General features: G+C 47.4%; 1 protein-coding gene across 1 annotated transcript in view; it reads left to right on the top strand.

The window, feature by feature from the left end:
- ADGRL3 (adhesion G protein-coupled receptor L3) overlaps positions 1–18,811 on the top strand; it is a 176,014-nt gene that overhangs the window by 122,298 nt on the left and 34,905 nt on the right. Inside the window, exons 12-18 of the mRNA XM_026036436.1 lie at positions 2,624–2,807; positions 3,597–3,719; positions 5,090–5,298; positions 5,980–6,156; positions 15,215–15,424; positions 16,234–16,454; positions 18,566–18,632. Coding sequence (XP_025892221.1) covers positions 2,624–2,807; positions 3,597–3,719; positions 5,090–5,298; positions 5,980–6,156; positions 15,215–15,424; positions 16,234–16,454; positions 18,566–18,632 — 1,191 coding nt within the window. The remainder of the gene's footprint in view (positions 1–2,623; positions 2,808–3,596; positions 3,720–5,089; positions 5,299–5,979; positions 6,157–15,214; positions 15,425–16,233; positions 16,455–18,565; positions 18,633–18,811) is intronic.

Here is an 18,811-nt window from a genome sequence, read left to right as displayed (position 1 = left end):
TAGTGGCTGAGCTAAGTGAACGGAATGCAAATTGTGTTCTGCATTGAAAGAGGAGAAAAACAAATCCCTGTTTTCTGCTTTCCGTGAATATAAGGTCTTTTTAAGAAGACACTGGGCATAGGACCTGCATGGTGAAGTAGTCCTTTGTGATCACTGGAAAAGAATAGCACTTCCTTTCCAGTCTATAAAGAGATAAGCTACCAAAGTAAACTACAGAAATGCATTAAGAAGAGCTACGGAGGCTTTTTAAAAAAGAGCCATACTTAAATGCTATGGATTTTTAATATTTCTTTCTCACCATTAAAGGTAACCGGTTTATTTTAGGTGCGTGTGCCAACTGTGCTATGATGTCTTTTTTATTATTATTCTTTAGGAAAATCAGTTTGATGATCAGTTTAAGCAATTGATTTGTGGSTAATGCAGCAAGAGAGAAAGGGATTTCAGCTCTGGCTTGCAAAGGCTTGACAGCAAGAAGGTTTTTGCTGCCTGATACCCCCAAAACCAGCTCACAACCTGTGGCAGAGCTGGTCCCGTGGAATTCAGTGGGAATTTTGCCACTGGTGTCAGTGCTGTGTTAGTCCAGTGCTGCAGTAGCACGCATGGAAGGTCCCTCAAGATGTCCAGCCCTTTCAGTTTGATGGTGGTTGGAACTATTGGCTGCTCASTACTGCAGGTGACCAAGCCATGAGGCTCAGGAGAAAACAATTGRCTGTTACTCAGGGGCGAAGGAGAGGTTTGGCACAGAAACAAATGAGTTAAGTGGCCATGAATAYACTTGGGTCAGAGAGCAGGAACTCTTTTCCATAAAAGCAGCCTGATTCTGACTCAGCTTTCCAATAGGAGGGTGGTAGCGTGGAAAACCTTCCAACCTGGAGGACTTTTGGGGATAAAAAGTCTTTGGCACATGAGGAGAATTTTCACTCTGATGGCATCCAAGAGCAGGGAGCTGTGACTGATGGCCAGGCTCTGGTGTTAACCCTTGCACCCATGTGTGTGCTTGGACTGGCTTGGGGTAAGTACAGTGATGCTGTAGGAAAGGAGAACTTCTCAGATGTTCCTTCCCTACGTGTGTTAAGGGACAGGTGACATTAAAGTGTATTGTCCTTCCTCAGGAGATACTAATGCAGGTGGTAACGTCTCAGTGAAATGTTCTTTAGGAATTGAAAGCACCTGGCACTTCCACACGCTGCCAGCTCTTTGCTTCTCCTTGGATTTCAGTGTAATCAAAACTTCCTGAAGGTCATTGGGACATAGCAGTAGCAAGCTCCCCACTGATGTGATTATGGTCTCCCATTTGTAGATGAGCGTGGTGGGTGACTACAAATTGGGATGTCCTCCAGGCTCTGGGTCCCGTGTTGTCCTTGTAACGTGTCTCCTGCAGGTCTCCGCTAGAAAACAGGCTAGGCCTTGTCTTCTTTTCAAATGGCGTCTTCTACTGCTGGGTTTAGGAGCATTATCAGGAGTATTTCCGAGTATTTCCATTGAAGTGAGCCACGGTGCGTCTTCCAAACTGCCAACATCCCACGAGACCATCCCAAGAGTCTTTGCCAGGCAGAACTGCGGCCAGGGTTTTTTTTTGCACTTTCAGCACATAGCAAACTCTTCRGAGCGGGATTGTCCTCCCAAAGGGAAAGCCAGTTTAATAAGCCTGTGTTAATTGGCAGCAGAGGTGTTTCCTTGTGAGGCAAACCTGCTTGATAACTACTAAATAAAGCTATGGAAGTGCTAACCAGCAGAAGAAAGTGCTGGCAAAGTATCCCCTTTCCTTCTGCGTAATCAATTTTAGCAACCTGTGTGCCTGGCTTCAATGAAGAAGGTTGGTTCCAACTAGTTGAGCCAGCTCTGGTTAGTGACCAGGCAGGGACATTGGGTCAAGCAGAAGGCTCAGGTTGGGTAGGTCAGGTAATGGGATTTGTGAATCATGAGGCTGGCACAGTTTCATGTGAGCTGGATGCGCATCCAGATTAATCCATGGAAAGTCCTGCATGGGAGAGCTGTTCGTCCTAGGCAGCCTGGAGCACGAGGTGCCCTGTGGGAAGCATTGAAGTTGTAGCCTTCCTGGTGGGAGCGAATTGAAGTGGTACCAGATCTCCAGCTCTAAAGGCACCTGCTGCTTTTGTGGATGAAGGAAGAGCCGAGGAACATAAGTAGTGAAACTCCCTGTGTCTTCATAAGAGGCTGCCAGAGGTTCTGTGGTAGGAAATGTCCTCTGGAGAGGGTGGCCCGTGCAGACACTAGATACCTTTCTCAGGTGCCCCAGCCCGACCCTTGAATTTTGTCACCACACATTGGTCACCAATGGGTTTTGAAATCTGTTTGCATCTGAAATCTGTTGCCTCAGCGACTTTATGAGCTGCTTCCTTCCTTAACTCTAGTTCCTCCGTGTTCTGAACCTGGAGCCACCAACCCCAGGCTCATCTGAGTACAAACCCAAGATTTTCCCCCCTCATGTGSCATGCGATGAATGATGAGCAACCACCACAGGACCTGGGTGGGGAGGTGGCCCCTGTTCCCACAAACTGCTGTGCACGGAGGAGGGGATCGAGCGCGTGTGTCCGTGGTCTCGGTGGTGCTCACCACGGCCCACGCGAACCCGTCCTGACTTGGTGCCGCTGCCTTGCAGGCCATGGTGGAGACGGTGAATAACCTGCTGCAGCCGCAGGCCCTGAGCGCCTGGCGGGACCTGAACGCCAGCGAGCAGCAGCGGGCGGCCACCAAGCTGCTGGACACCGTGGAGGACAGCGCCTTCGTGCTGGCCGATAACCTGCTCAAGACGGACATYGTCCGGGAGAACACCGACAACATCCGTAAGTGCCCCTAACCAGGAGCAAAAGGTGGGAAACTTGGCAAAATCTACATTAATTAGAGAGRAACTGGGGAGATCCGTCTTGGGCTTTGGTTGGAAATACCTACCACAAGCCTTTCCAGAAGAGGCTGAAGGTCTCAGACCTATCTCCCTACCTCCAAAGGCCATGGAAAGCGAGCAGGTACCTCCCTTCCTGCTGCTCACTTTGCACGTGGAGCCTGTGCTGGAGAGAAGTCTGCACTGAAGCCTTCGGGGAGATGGCTCCTTGTTGTAATACAGCTGTGCTGCATTTCATACCAATCTCTGTCTTTATTTAGCTAATTATTGACTTTAATTAAAAAAAACAAGCACAATGGAAATCACCAGAACTCCCACTGTGCGTATGTGGAATGAGAGCAACGCGTATTTCCACATGTATGAGTTCACATCCCCAGCACTTGGTAACATTTACAGAAAGTGCTGGTCAACAGTGGCAAAGAACTAACATTTTTGGGTTTTCATTTTAGACGTTGCCCTTAATATCCTGCAGTTCTTGTTTTGCAAGAACGGCTTGTCTTCCGTCTTCCATGGAGAGCAGAATTTATTTACTTTTSTTAAATTAAATTTTAAACTTCGGCAGGGCAGAGATTTAAGCAGAAATGGGAGTCCAAAATGAGTCTAGTGTGAAATACTCCAAGTTGATTCCTCCGTTTTGGGGCATTTGGGAAAAYCCATTTTGTGTCCTTGACGCACGATGCCGGGGATTATTTCAGCCGGGTTTTTTCTTAACGCCGACGTCTCTTGCAAACAGAGCTGGAAGTCGCGAGACTTAGCACGGACGGGAACCTGGAGGATCTGAAGTTCCCACAGAACCTGGGCCACGGGAGCACCATTCAGCTCTCAGCAAACACCTTGAAGCAAAACGGTCGCAACGGTACGTCCAGCCCCTCAGCCTCATGGGCCTTGGGCAACGGTTGCACTTTCAGCACCACTTCCGGGCAGTTTGCAAACCTCTGTGCTCTGATTAACCAGTTGCAGATATTGTATTACTCAATAGGTTCCTATTTTAAGGTTAATAACGGCAGTCGCTCATGCCCCCGACTCCAGGCTAAGTTGACTGACAGGGAATTTATTACTTTGCCAAGTGAGTGGGTCTCCAAAAGTATGAAGTGTGGGTAAAAATGTGTCAGGCCCTTAAATGCTGTGGCTGCTAGGACACAGTGCTGAGGCCAGAGAAGTGCTTTCAAAGGCTGTCATCTGCAGTAGGAAGCCTCACACGGGATAAGCGGCTTGTGGAATAAACTGAAAAGAGAGAGGGGAGAAACAACAGCAACAAAGAGTAATAATGAGCCAACCTGGCAGCCAAGGTTGATTAACCATTGGGGATCTCAGTCTTCAGTGTCTTTCCCTCTGAAGCTTATGACAAAATATAAATTCAGGTTGACGTTTTATGTGAACGGTCTTTAAGCTGCCGAGTCTTTTATTTCCACGCCGGTAATTTGAGCAGAGGTGTTTGTTCATCTCTGCAGYTCCACTAAAGACCTACTTCAACCTGCCAGAGTTTGTACTAATAGGCCTGATGTGCTCTTATTTATGGGTTGCTTTAAGGTGTGTGCTTCAGTCACATACTTTACTTTTGTGTAGAAAGCAAAGTTCACCGAGATGAGTAACTATACTTGGTTGGGACCAGCGTTTCACTCAGTTAATGGGTTTAGGAGATTTGTAGAGAAAAAGAAATTGGTTTGGAGGCAAGGAAGGTAAAGTCTGAACTCCTGAGCATGGTATCTGCAGAGTTCTGGTCACATAGGAGAGTCACAGCTTAGCTCAGCACCCACCTGGAGGCCACCAGAAAGTGCTGGAATCACAGATCACACAAAGATCCATGAAGGACCTTTGGAGATCATCKGGTCCAACCACCTCAGGGCTCTGCACGCTATTTGTGCATGAACTTTCCTTCTAAAGCATCCTGAGAGCTCAAGGTGATTCCTCACAAAACAGACAAACAAAATAATAAATACAAAAGCAAACTAGTCACGTTCTGTTTTTATTGCCCTTGCGATATTGTGCAAAACAGTGGCCAGCTGTGTGGTTTATTTTATGAACCAGTTGACCAGTAGTGTGGCTTTTATGCGGGAACAGTAGGTTTCAGGAGAAACAGAGGCTGCCTGACTGGCGAATCAATAAGAAGTTTTCCCAGAAGAACATCCAAGCTTGTTCAAAGGGCATTGCTTAAACCAAAAAGTATCGTCTAGACCAAATCACAGTGGGCTGGCCTGGGTGTCTAACCTCCCTCTGCTCTCCCAGGCGAGATCAGGGTGGCGTTTGTGCTGTACAACAACCTGGGGACCTACCTCTCCACGGAGAACGCCAGCATGAAGCTGGGAACGGAAGCTATGTCGACGAATCACTCCGTCATCGTCAACTCCCCCGTGATCACGGCAGCAATAAACAAGGAGTTCAGCAATAAGGTTTACCTGGCTGACCCCGTGGTGTTTACTGTCAAGCACATCAAGGTGAGCAAACCCCAGAAGCTGCTTTTTGCCCCCGGTTTCAGAAGCAGAGCGYGGCAAAACTGTGCTCATCGGAGGCCCCCAGCAGCCCTCGATGAGTTGGTGAATTATACGTTTGTTCCTTTGCACTTTGTGTTATTTATGGAGAATGTCTGTTTGAGCTGCATTAATAAAAGTAAGGAAAGGGTCTCCTCTGAACCGATGTCCATTGCTCAGTTGCTGACACACGTCGTTCCGTAATTAAAAACTACCCATATATTAGAATGGACCATAATATTATTTTATCACAGTGGCAGGAGACATTAGAGGAAAGTGGAATTACAGTGGAAGAGGACAGCTAGTCCTCCTGTTAGCCAAGCACAGTCATTGCAAAAGTTGATTGCTTAAAGCAATTAATTTCCCTCTTCTGCAATGCAAATGAAGCAGTCTGRTTCTGAAGAGCTGAATTTACTCAGTGGCTGAAATTAATCAAGAAGAACTAAGTTTGCATTAGCAAAGAGAGCAGCAACAATCTAACTTTCTCTGGTATCGACGAGAAATACTTGACRTATAAACCATTGCTGGCTGTTTATGTAAAATGAAAGGGTGAGTGTTACAAAGAGCCTCTGGAAGAAAACCGAGTGCATTTAGAAGTCTTTGAAACCCTGTCATTTTTTATTGCATGTATTCATTTCTTCCCCGCAGCAGTCAGAGGAAAATTTCAATCCCAACTGTTCCTTCTGGAGCTACACAAAGCGMACCATGACGGGCTACTGGTCGACCCAAGGATGCCGCCTCCTGACGACTAACMAGACCCACACCACGTGCTCCTGCAACCACCTCACCAACTTTGCAGTGCTCATGGCACACGTGGAAGTTAAGGTAGGCGCTGCAGAGAAGGTGCTCCATGTATTGCTCAGGTTTGCTCCTGCCAAAGGGAGCTGTGCAGTGAAATGGGAACTGTCTGGCCGAAGTCTTTCTGCCGCTGCCTGGTGAAGGAGGAGGTCATCACGCCCGTGCAGAGACAGTGCTGTGCTCCTGACATGGGCAGCTGCTGCAGCAGGGGATGATGAACGAGCAGAGTTGGCCCTTAGTTGCACATCCTTTGTTGCAGAACATCTCCTTGCTGCGTCTTTGCTCTCTTGTGGCCTCCAGCATCTTCTGGGCGGGCAGAAATTTCAGATGCACTTCCATAGCCACATTTTTTTTTTTTTTGAAAGAGCTGTTTAAAATAGTTTTCCAATGTCACTCCTTTGTATATTTTTGTTTCACTTAATAATCGGAAGAGGAATGTAGAAAGCCACGATAAAATATGTAGCAAAGCACCATCATGCATGACCAAAGCTGTGCAAAAAAAAGGGAAGGAATGAGAGCCTGGCAGCTCATTTGCCACAGCAGCTGGGTCCAGCTGAGAGGGGCAGGACAGACAGGCTGCCGCAGGATAAAGCATCCATTATATTCTGCAGGAGTTACTACCCGCCCGGGAGACATGCCATTAAATGGCTCTGGCATTATCCTGGGAGTTGTCTGGAGAAATGGCCTATTCAGAGCGCCTGTTTACAGGTTAATGGCTTTCTGCAGCCTGAGACCGTTTTCTTGCCAGGTTCTTAGAACCGCTTGAATCTTCAAAGAGAAACGCTCGGCTGGTTATCACCTGCCTGGAGTTCACAGATACCCCCGAGTGCCTCAAGTCAGAGGTTGCACCTGGGAAACGGAGATAGTTTTGCAGCCCAGCCGTGGGAACAAGGGTGATCTGTACTGCACGATGCAGATAGGGGCTAGCACCAGGCACGTAGGGCAGCCTTGCCTGCGTGGCACTTCACCTAAGCCTCGTTAGACTCGTGGCACTGCTCTTATCTCGGCTTGCAGGGAGAGCCCCTCGCTTCCCCATGGACAAGTGGATGGGAAGCAGGCTGCTGCAAAACCATGACTAATGCCCAGAGCCCCACGCGTCTTGCGGGGCGGGCAGCTGGGCCCTGCTCCTTCATCACAAGGTGCAACAAGCATCGCTCGTGCTCRGCAGTGAGCTCCCGCCCTCCACGTCTGGCAGAGGAGCCAGTTCTGCAGAGGAGATCTCTGAGTTACAGACGGGGCTTAACTASGAGCGGAGCCTACGTGGCGAGGCTGAGCGCGAAGACAGCGCCCGTCACTGGTGATTACTGGCCCTGTGGAGCAAAGCAGCTCTGTGTCTTTGTTGGCGGGTGACACTGGGCGACCACCACGGCAGGGATTTGCCAGCTTGCTTCAGGAGAAGGTGGTAGGGTCAGCTGCAATCTTAATAGGGCAGTGCCCGCTYAAGAGCAAGAGCTGTGATTTCTGACAAGGCCTCATGCCTCTTAAAGTGTTGGGCCCAACCCAAAGACCTCCCTACCCACATATCAATATCCATAATCTATATATCTGTACCTCTACCTGTATTGTCCCTTGCAGGAAACTCTAGGCACTCCAGRAAGCTGCCTTCTTGTGGAAAGCTTGAGCATTGGCACAGTGTTCCCATTGGAATATTGGGACCAATATTGGGAATATTGAGACCTCCCTTTGGTGTGGGGATGTTGGAACTCTTGAAGAACRCTTGAAGCTTGAAGTAGTAAATCCCTGGTTTCATCAGAGAAGAAGGACGTTTGGCCTGTGTTACAGGAAGATCATTACAGCTGCACAGATATGTTGCTAATGCACATACCCGTTAAATGTTCCCAATGACCTTAAATGCCTTAAAACCCTGGTGACTCCCGTGCTGTGGGACTAAGGCCACAGGGAAATAGGCCATTCTACCTGCAAAACGACTGCAGACTTACCTGCAAAATTCACAGGCTGTTTTTTCATAGAGCCTCACACTCGGCCTCATAATAATTACAACAGATGCATCTTAAATGTGCCATGGGAAAAACATGCAGCCGGAAAACAAGTTCAGTGCTGGTGGGAAAATGCCATTAAAATAAAAGCCCACCCAAAACAGAAGCAGCAAGGTACCCGAGGGTAGATAAATGGTGCTTATCAGCGTGTAGAGAGTGCCAGAGCTTTCTCTTCCTTATAAAAAAGCAGAGAAAGACAAAAAAAAGAAAAAAAATAGAGGTGTTTTAAGTGTAGCAATTAATTCGAATCTTTCAGATGTTATTCCATACCACACACACACATTACATCATGCTAATTATTAGGGGGATGGAAGCGTAAGGCGAGCTGAGGAGAGAAAGGAATGAGCTGAGGAGAGAAAGGAATCAAAATAAATGAAGTCTAAATGGAATGTAGTGGTCCGTTGCCTAAAGCAATACAGCCATTTCAGATATGAAGCACCAGCAAGTCGTATTGCTCTGCTGGTTTACCCATATATTCGCACTTGTGGGATGGAAGAGCAGTAAATGAAAGCAGAAGTGGGTGCAGGACTGCAAAAACATGCTAACTGCAGGCTTAAATTACCGAAACTGCTATATGATAAATTCTGCAAAACAAACACATTGTTACCACCAGAAGAGTTAATTCTTAAAAAAAAAATGCTTTAATTGAACAGAAAAGTTATCAAATCCGCATGTCTTCATTGAACTGTAAAAATCAAATGCAAAATACAAAACTGTTTGAGCCTGTGTCAGGAATAGAAATGTGGAACTTCTGTATACTCCAAGAACAAGGAGATGTAAAAGACACATTTAGCAATAAGTTACATGCTCCTGAGAGTTTATATGGTATCCACAAAATAATRCTGTTCCTTATCTATCTTCTCTTGGAGAACTTCCCAATCCTAGTTGTTTGTGAATCCAGCCTGCTCTCTGAATAACCCATCCTGAATAACAGAAATTATTTGTGGAGAACCTATTAGGTCAACTAACCTGTGCTTACAGGGTCAATACAGAGTCATAGCTGGCAGTTTATTCCTGCATTTTTGGTCCAGGTGGGCAGTAAGTCACTCCAGGGAGTTTCCTCAGCCCCTGGCCCTCGGTTGACACGTTCTGGTTGGAGTTCATCTGGTGTTTCTTGGGGTTTTTTTTGGATTTCTAGTTCTATCCTCCTTGAATTCTCACCAGTGGTTCTCATCTTCCCCAGAGTTTTGGCCCAGATTCACTCAGAGGTCCAACCTGAAGAAATGGCATCAGAAAAGACCTACTCCAAAGCCTGGAAGTTGCTGCCTGTTGAATTTAACTTGCTGAGCACGTTGTATTTTTATAGGTGCCAGAAATTAAAGCAGATGCCACTGCTTCCTTGATGCCCACAGCAGTGGGATATGTATTTATTCCTCATCGTCCTTCCTAGCTCAGCTCTGAGCGCCGTGGATAGTGCCACAGGAAGGAACCAGGCTGCAGAGCAAAGAGATTTACTCCATAGGGTTCCTTGATGCTCTGTCTTAAAATACTCAGTTCCAGTTACTCCTCTGTGTTGAGCCCTATTTATTGCTCTCACTTTCCTCYTTCCTGGAGAGTGGTGTTCAGTCTGAGTTCCTCTTGCATGAGATTTTAGATTCACCAAAACACTGAACTCACCTCTAACTCACTCGTCTCTGGTCTCATGGTTTAGTCATGGTTTAGTCTCCTACTTTCTGCTAAATAAAGTCCTTAACTGGGAGACTGTGTTGCCTTGATGATATTCAGAAAGACTTTTTTTACACTTACTATGCATCTTAACCTCTTTGGACATTCAATAGCATCCGGTCTCTTTCTGAGAAGAATGAGGTGAGAAAGGGAAAGAAGAAGTGGATGAGAGGCAGCGTGGCTTGTGGTCATTTATCTCTGTGAATGGTGTAGCTGTGGCCACAAAGGCGTTGAGGTGAAGGCACTGACCATGGTGGAGCTATGTCCTTGCTGTCTCCAGGAGCTGGGTTGGCTCAGACCACTGGAGTGAAAACAGAAATGGATGATGCCATGGCCGTTCTTCTTCTGGGAATTCGGATGAACTATCGGCAAGCCTTGGCACGATTAGATATCCAGTCTGTCTCAGCTGCTGTAGCTCATTTCTGGGATTAGTGATGCCCATGAGCCAACAGAGATGCACTGCTCTCCCAAATGYCACCAGCCCAGAAGGACCAGGAAGACCCATTCGTTGGTTCATGTCTTCTCCCCTCCCATGAGCTGAGACTTGTCTCCCTGCAGGGAAGTCAACGTAGTGTCAGCGAGCAGGACACAACCCTGGGCTTCTGCCACATACTGGCTGCTTTAGGTAAGGGGAGGTTAGCACTTCTGGGGAGGCTGTTGCATTTTTGGTGGGTCCTCGTGACCCTGAAGCAAGACTTCTTTTAGGGAGAAGTTGGTGGGATTGGGTTCTCCAGGAGCCCTTCATCAGTCTGCAGGATAGGCCAGGTGGCCTATGCTGGATTTGTGGGCAGCTCTTAGGATTAAGGCAAGGAGAGGGAAAAGCAGCTAAACCAGCGTGCACAATGAGCCGTATTCTACGCTGTCATAGTCAGGAGGTGGTCGCACTGCCAGCAGGCTTAAGATGGGCTTGTGCAAAGCCATGAAGAAGTGTGGCCAGGCCATAGAAGTCCCCTCTCAGGATCAGGGATGGCAAAAACAGASCAAGGGAATCCACATTGCTCCCGACAGCTCCAAATCCCAGGAGCAGCACCAGCAACGCACTGGAGTTCCAGTGTGTCCCACTTGGGTCCATGCCCGAGCCTGCACGGTGCCAGCTCCTGCTGGGCACGGAGCGGTCGTATCTGAGTGAGTCGCTGACACGGAGTTTTTATTTACTGCTTGTTATTCCCCCACCCTCCAACCCTATTACTGTTGCCTTTCCTAAAGGGAGAGATTAGCCAGAGGAATGTGTCCTTTGCTGCTGGCAGCGCCGTTTGGCTGCTGTTTCCTTCTACTGATGTTTTTAATAAGGGAGGAAATGGCTGTTCATCTCGGGGAGAGGCGTTCTGTCATAATCTGCCATTCCCTGGGATTTGTTTTTATTAGCTCAGCGCTGGTGTGCAGGCGCTGCCAGAGCTGCTCATTGATTTCCAGGGTGTTTTTCAGGCCGGATAATATCTCGGCTGCCTGCCCACGCCGCTGTGGTTGCTACCAGAGCTCCTGTAACTCACACCGCGCAGGTTTCCATCAGCACCCTCTGCGAGCTGCTCTAGGTCTCGCCAAAGCGAAGGTAGGGATTTATTCCAAAGGCAGGAAAGGTCAAGGAAGTCTTCTTTCAATGTGCTTGGGAGTCAGGCWCATGCCCGAATCCCAAAGGAAAAAGACTTAGTATGGAAACACATTCGTTGAAGTTGAATATGTTATTTATTTCATTTTTTTTTTTTTTTTTAAGAAAAGGTTAGTCCGGCTTTTATTGCTTTCTCTTAAGCCTGTCCTGAGGCTTGGGGATCCAGAGAAACAAATCCATTAGCTGACATTTTGCACAGTTTGCTTAATAAGTTGTTTCTGAGCTGAACACAGCCTGTGCAAAAGCTTCCTTGCAAAGCTGGTATAGATTTAGTGGTAGGAAAACTMAGTTCCTTGCCCAGCCATGACAATCTTTCACCAATCTTGACTTTCTTGGCTCATTTGGGAGAGGTGCGTGTTACTTGCTTGCTGAGAAATGGTTTCTTGAGCATTGGAGGTCAAACTCCCYAATCTGCAAATGATGAGGTTGTAGTAGCTTCATTTCAAGAGCCTACCAAGTCYCTGGGTCCCTGGGTGCTTGATGTTTTTGCTCTGATTTCCTAATGTTGTCAGAACCATAAGAAGTGACCTGCAGCATATGCTAGATGAGAAGTGGCTATACTGGAATTTTCATCGTCTCTCGAGACAACTCATGGTCCCTGTACTCAATGGAAGAGGAGACATCCGCTCCTCAGCTGGGATTATCCTGTCAGGAAAGCCAGAGTCCAGTGATATTGTCGGGAAATTGCCCCTTGTCCTATCACCTGGTAGCTCCCAAAGGCTGTTCCAGCTCTCCAGAGCTTTGGGGAGATTACTGAGGAGCACAGGTTGAGTGCTAGTGATACACTTATGGTTTCAGATGCATTTTGTTTGCTATATGGACCTTGCAAGCAGCTGTAAGTGAGTTTATTAAAGTTATTTTGTCCTGGGTCAGGGAACACTTGAATGATGCTGGACMGGGCAGGTTAAGGAGAAGACTTGTTCCTCTTATACAGCTCCTTGGGTTGAGGGTACATTGCTCAGATGTTGTGGCCCAGGTGCAAGGTCTGGATGGTGGATTCATTCGGGAGAATTTACAGTAGATTTAATTTACAGTAGATATTTTACAGTCTTCTCTGGGGAGATTTCTGGTGCTTGCTTGCTCCTCATTGCCCGGGGGCTCTGCCACAGCACCTGCAATTGGGAGGCACTTGCTCTGTYGTGAGGTATCCCAAACAGGGCAGAGAGCACCCAGCCTTTGAGATCTGGCTCATTTCTTCTCCTGGACTTCCAGAGGAAAGCTACAAAATCAGATTTTTTTTCCCCCTCAGGTGTTCTTTAAATTGCTCTTGTTCACTCTTTATGGTTATTATTCCTATTTGTCTGCTCTTTTGCAAGTTTGCCAGGGATGAGGGRGAGGCTGTAATTGTGGGGAAGTTGTTTTTATGGTAGTTCCCTGGCACTCCAGGGAAAAGTGTTGTGTACATAAAATCACGGCTATCATTGTGATTAATATTAAGAAGAACAATAGAGTGACAATCATAAGAATAAAACGGCAAAGTCTGTGTTTGTGAGCAGGGCTAGCCAAGCCTTTCAGGCAAAAGGTGCATGACTTCGTGTATTGCTAGCCCATCTTCTGGACCTGTATGTAGGTCAGCATGGTGATGAATTTGCAGTAGGGGAACAGGAGAAAACTSTGCCACTGTCCTCTCAGGCACATCCCACTAATCCATAAAGCCACAGTAATAACCACAGTATTAAGCCAGWCTCCTGACAAGCTGCTGAAGAGGTGGCACTGACTTAGGTTTAACTGCTCCTGCTTCCCTCTCCWTCTTCATAGAATCATTATGGTTGGAAAAGGCCTTCAAGGGCATCGAGTCCAACCATAAACTCTTCAACACCATCCTGCTAACCGTGTCCCTAAGTGCCTCATCTACAGGTTTCTTCAGCACTGCCAGGGATGGTGACTCCACCACTTCCCTGGGCAGCCTGTTTCAGTGCTTGACTCCTCTTGCCATGTAGAAATTCTTCATAATATCTGAACCTGAACCTCCCCTGGTGCAACTTGAGGCCATTTCCTCTTGAGGGACCTCCTTGCACAGCCTGCATGATGGATTCATCTCCCATACGCATGGCCAAAGCAGCAAGAAGCCCTCAGAGACTTGGCTGGTGCAGGGCCAACTTTGCCTTGGGGTGTATGAACTTGTGCTGTTAGCCTCATATCATCCACCCTTCCAAAGCCCTCCTGGTTGCTGCTTGCATCTGCCCTCGATAGGTCTCCAAGCTCCGCATCSCATCGGCAAGGCGATCCTGCCTCATGCGGGGTCTGTGCAGGGAGACGTTTCCCTGCTGCCRTGGCTGAAATAAGGAATGATTTGCAAGGATATGGGTTTGCATTAACATCCTTTTACACTGCGTTAAGGGGGATGGATGGGAGAGCTTGACACCGAGATAAAGCAACGTGCAGCCGCGAGGAAAGCGGTGGGCACTTCATCTTCCCGGTGTCCTGGGTGCTGCTGGAGGAGCTGGGCGGAATRGACATTTCCCTCCCGGCTGCAGGAAGGGCCCTGATGATCTCTAGCCTCCTTGTCACACTTGGGACTGTTCCCTGCCTAGCAGGAACGCTCCAGCAGAGCGGCAAGAGCATTTGGGGGAATGAGCCCCCGTGCTCTCCATCTCCTCCGGGACGTCTCCCCGAGGAGGGAWGCACCAGAGATGAGGGGGAGCCCGTCCCCATTCCTCGTTATTATGTGATGCCTATCACTCATGCTGATAAAGCCGGAGTGCTGAAGGCTTCTGAGCGGTTCCTCACGGGTGCTGACATAGCAGAGCATCTATCAGGAAACGCCTGGCGTCTGATGTGGCTTTATCATTGGCAGGCAGGCAAAGAAAATGGAGAAATTAATCACCTGCTCCCTCCGTCTGTCGTGGGCTTTTATCGCACGGGGAGGGCAGCGTTTCCAGGTTGTCCTGGGGTTTTTTTGGAGTGTCACACTATTGGGTTTGCCACTGCCCAAGTCGTTGAATTATCAGCAGCGGAGGGGACCAAGGCTAACGCTTCTAACACAGCTTGTTGCACCACAAAGCCGGGTTTTGTGGCTCCCAGGGCGGCCTGAAACGGCCCTGGAGATTTCCAAGCAATCTTTGCCCCAGCTCGTTGACTCCAASCACTTAGCCCCGAGGCTTGTGACTGACCGTATGTTTTGCATTTCTTTGTTTGCATTTCACTAAGTAATGACATCTCTGATTTCCCCACATCTGGTGGAAACCTGGGGAGTTGTGCAGGTTGGGATTCGGTAGTGGAATAAATTGAGCGCGGGATTTTCAGCATCTCAGTTCTTTCTGTTTTGGTGGGAAGTAAACACAATGCAAATGCAGAAATAACCCAGTGACGTTTTATCAGCAGAGCATGGGCACACATACACCACCTCACATAGGATTTGGTCCCCAGCTTGCATGTTTYTATGGAAAATTCTGTGATGCGAGTTCACTAGAAGGACCCACTTTCCAGATCTTGTTAAGTTTTGTCTTCTGCTACAGTTTGAAAGCAAATAGGCCTAGAAAGGTCTGTCTTTATTCTGGGAGTCTGCCAGTGTTCAGTCTGCCTTCCCAACAGTTTTTTATTCCTTATTGCTGGTAAATGTTGAAATGAACTTGGTTTTGTGATCTCCATGTCTTTATTAGTGTGAAACTTTTCTTTTACAATTAAGTTGCGATGTTTGATGGTTCTCCATAGAGCGTGTCCGCCCCTTGGCTGTGTGTGCGGAGCTGCACACAAGACAGACAATGCCTTCCAGGTGTTTCCAGCAACATCATTATGATTTCTTGGAGGTTGCGTCTGTTCTCAGCACCCACAACCTGCTAGATGCTGATCAGTGGCTTTCTGGTCCTCTCTGCAGCACAGCGATGCGGTGCATGACCTGCTCTTGGACTTCATCACGTGGGTTGGCATCCTGCTGTCGCTCGTCTGCCTCCTGATCTGCATCTTCACCTTCTGCTTCTTCCGCGGGCTCCAGAGTGACCGCAACACCATTCACAAGAACTTGTGCATCAGCCTGTTCGTGGCAGAGCTCCTCTTCCTCATTGGCATCAACCGGACGGACCAGCCGGTAAGAGGCAACGTGCTTTAAACATTGAGATATCCCATCAGCACTTYAATGCCACCTTAATTCCTTGTGTGGTCCTGTATTGTGAGACAGTGACTTTTATTGMAGTGCAGTGTGGAGTCCCTGGGAATCACTGTGGTGACTTTGGTGGGCCCTGTTTCAAGTCCTTTCCCAACGTGTAGAAACGAAATTCCGTGTCCTTTCTTCTCCTTGTCCTTTCTTCTTGGTAGAGGCAGATGTTTCTGGAAAGGAAGGACTGGAAAGGAAGCTGGCTTGCCGCTTGCTTCATTTTGCTGAGGAGCTCAACCTGGGCAAACAGAGAGTCGCAGTTCTGCTTTTCACTGAGGCAAACCTGCTTGCAGCCTCTGTTATTTACTCACAGCTGAGTTTGCTGCGAGGATTTACTTAACTCCAGGAAGCTTCTTGTTGTTCAGGTCTTAAAAAGACCAGAACGTTTGCACAGTGTTTGTGTAATAATGCCCARTGCAAAGCAAATCGAGTGGCTTCTGCGTTTTCCAACCTTCCCTGCCTTGGGAGTCCCTTTACCTGKTGCCTTTGCTCTTAAAATAAGTGCTGCCCAATGAAGCCCCCAGTGCATGTCCGATGGTACCAGCACAAGTATCCACAAGGTGAAAAAGAGCTTGGAAAGCTGCCCAGACCCATAGAGTCAAAGTCAATAGAGCCCTTTGTAGATGGGACACGTCCCCCACAACTCCCTCCTTGTCCTTAAACCCACCAGCTCCCTGCCGTTTTAGCTGGTGGTGCCTTCTTCCCCACAAAGACCTCCCCTTGCTCCTTGCCCTCGCTCGCAGATCGCCTGCGCCGTGTTCGCCGCCCTGCTGCACTTCTTCTTCCTGGCGGCCTTCACGTGGATGTTCCTGGAGGGCGTGCAGCTCTACATCATGCTCGTGGAGGTGTTCGAGAGCGAGCACTCCCGCAGGAAGTACTTCTACCTGGTGGGCTACGGCATGCCCGCCCTCATCGTGGCCGTGTCGGCCGCCGTCGACTACCGGAGCTACGGCACGGACAAAGTGTGAGTAGGGAACGCCGGGAAGGCCGGGATGGCTGGGAGATGGGCTGGGGTCTCCGTCGGCAGCGCCTGCCCTCTTCTCACACCGAAGGAGGAGAAGGAAAAGCTCTTGCTGGGCTCCCTGTTGGGATTACAGCCCCGCATCTTCCTCTGTGGAGCGCAGCAACATAAACATTTCCCAGGGAAGAGGCTGCCTTTTCCTAACACGCCTGATGCATCCAAATATTTCTGTAGCGCAAGCAGAAAGTTTGGCTGAAATTCATGGGAGGTGAATGACAAAACTTTGCTCTCTTTGCSGTGACTCGGCAGCGCTCGCATGCCCATAAAATCTCTTTCCTCCCCCATGCCGCAGAAGAGTATCTTTAACGATCAGGCACGTAGATAAAATATTTTGCAAATAAATATTTGCAGAGATTTATAGAGATGAAAATATTTATTTACAATCTCTAATTCCAGAGTGCACAATTTTATCACGTTCCCATAGTGGGGAATAAAAACATACAGTATGTTTTGTATAACTATCATGCTCCATCTGCTTGATGGATGATGATGTATTTTTCTGTATAATGTTATTAGGAGGGGAGAACTGATTAGAATTTGTAGGGAACTATATGCCAGGCATACATAATTTGATTGTAAGAAGTTGCTYGGATTTGCCAGGTTTTGGAAGGCATCCTCTAGAATATATTACTTGCCTCCTCCCGTTATTTATTGCATTTGTTTAAGCAGGACTTATGGAGCTGTTAGTGTTATTTGTTTTTTTGGCCTGGCATTCGGTGCCACCGTTCGTGTATCTCAGAATGATTTACTCAGACAACGCCGTGTTGGCTTCTTGGATTTCATTTGGGTTCTAAATCCAGCCCTGGTGTAGCAGCACATCCCAGGCAGGCAGGCAGGAGCACGTGGTCCTTCCTGTCCCTGTTTCCACACTCATCTCAAGGCATTTATGGCTTTGTGAAGCCTCCCGTGTCCTGGCCTTTGTACTCCAGTTTTTGCACTAGCTGCCCCGTAGCAACACGCTCTTCAGCTTAATTATTCCAAGGGTTGGCATCTATTTTTTCCTTTTATTTTGTTTGTTTTTATTTTTTAAGAGTGGTGCAAACAAGCCCTGTTAGGAGACCTAAGATATCCATTTTATAGTCTGCAGCAGCGAATGCTTTCGAAGTCTGCATTTTCTGATTTCATACATATTTTGGCTTTTCCAGTTCAGAGAGGTTCAGGGCAGGACATGTTTTCTCAGAAGCAAATTTCTGCATCTGTCCATATAKACCCTTGTGTTCACTGCAAAGTCCATTGGAAACAGGAAAAAAAATCAACCTATATATTACAAGCATAATTTGCCAAAAAAAAAATCGCTTTTTTCCAACATGATAAATTCATATTTATATTTCTTGGCAGTTTTTGAATTATGCAATYCCATCAAACGTTTAGGTTTATTAAGCTTTCTTAGCCTTCTCTGGGTTAAGCAGAGCTCTAATTTGCGGTGTTGCAAACAAGGCAAGAGATTATTATTTTAAACATCTTGCAAAACTTTCTGAGGATTTCTATTCATCTGTCTTGTTACCCATCATTTTCATTTTATCTTCCTGTCGCCTGGAATGAAACAAGAATGGAAATGTAATTTCCCGGGGGCCTTAAAAATTGGGGGAGTATTAAATGCAGTTGAAATTAAGCGATTAATAATTTAGCATTAGGCTATGAATCAACTTCATGTGATACCAAAGACCAAATGCAACCCTCGAAACGCTAGAGGAAACAAAACGCTCCACAGGTTGGGACCATGAGACTCTTAAAAGGGGAAGTTGCTCCCTAAGTTAATTAAAACACAGCCAAAATATACAAAAGTACAGGTAACAAAAATATACTTCCAGTTGTTACACAGGTAACGAAAATATACTTGGTTTGCACCACATTTGCCCAGAGCTTCTTGACCAGAGCGTGTCTTCCTGCTTGCCAGCTAAGAGCAGCTTGTGGGGAAAAGGATGTCCTAAAGCTAGTAAGCTTAATGGCTGCTCATCAAATGCCCCCAAATTAATTACAGAAATATATATATGAATATATATGTGTATATATGTACATATTCAACTCCTCCTCCGCCCTGTGTTTCCTTGCAGGTGTTGGCTCCGACTTGACACCTACTTTATCTGGAGCTTTATAGGACCGGCCACCTTGATAATAATGGTAAGCACTCCTAATTAACCACACCATTGCCYGGAGAAGGGTGGAAACTTTGGCCCTCCCTTTCCCCTTTTAGCTTGATTAACTACAGATTAATTACCCTGATTAATTTACAGAAGGCATGTCCTTCTGCAAGCCCACCTGGAACAAGGTATCAGGAGAAACTCTGGGCTGGGGAGTGG

The sequence above is a fragment of the Nothoprocta perdicaria genome, unplaced genomic scaffold, assembly GCF_003342845.1.
Source record: "Nothoprocta perdicaria isolate Ctin4 unplaced genomic scaffold, notPer1 scaffold_178, whole genome shotgun sequence".
NCBI classification, from domain to species: Eukaryota; Metazoa; Chordata; class Aves; order Tinamiformes; family Tinamidae; genus Nothoprocta; species Nothoprocta perdicaria.
Note: the sequence above shows the minus strand (reverse complement) of the source record. Positions and strands in the feature narration are given on the sequence as shown.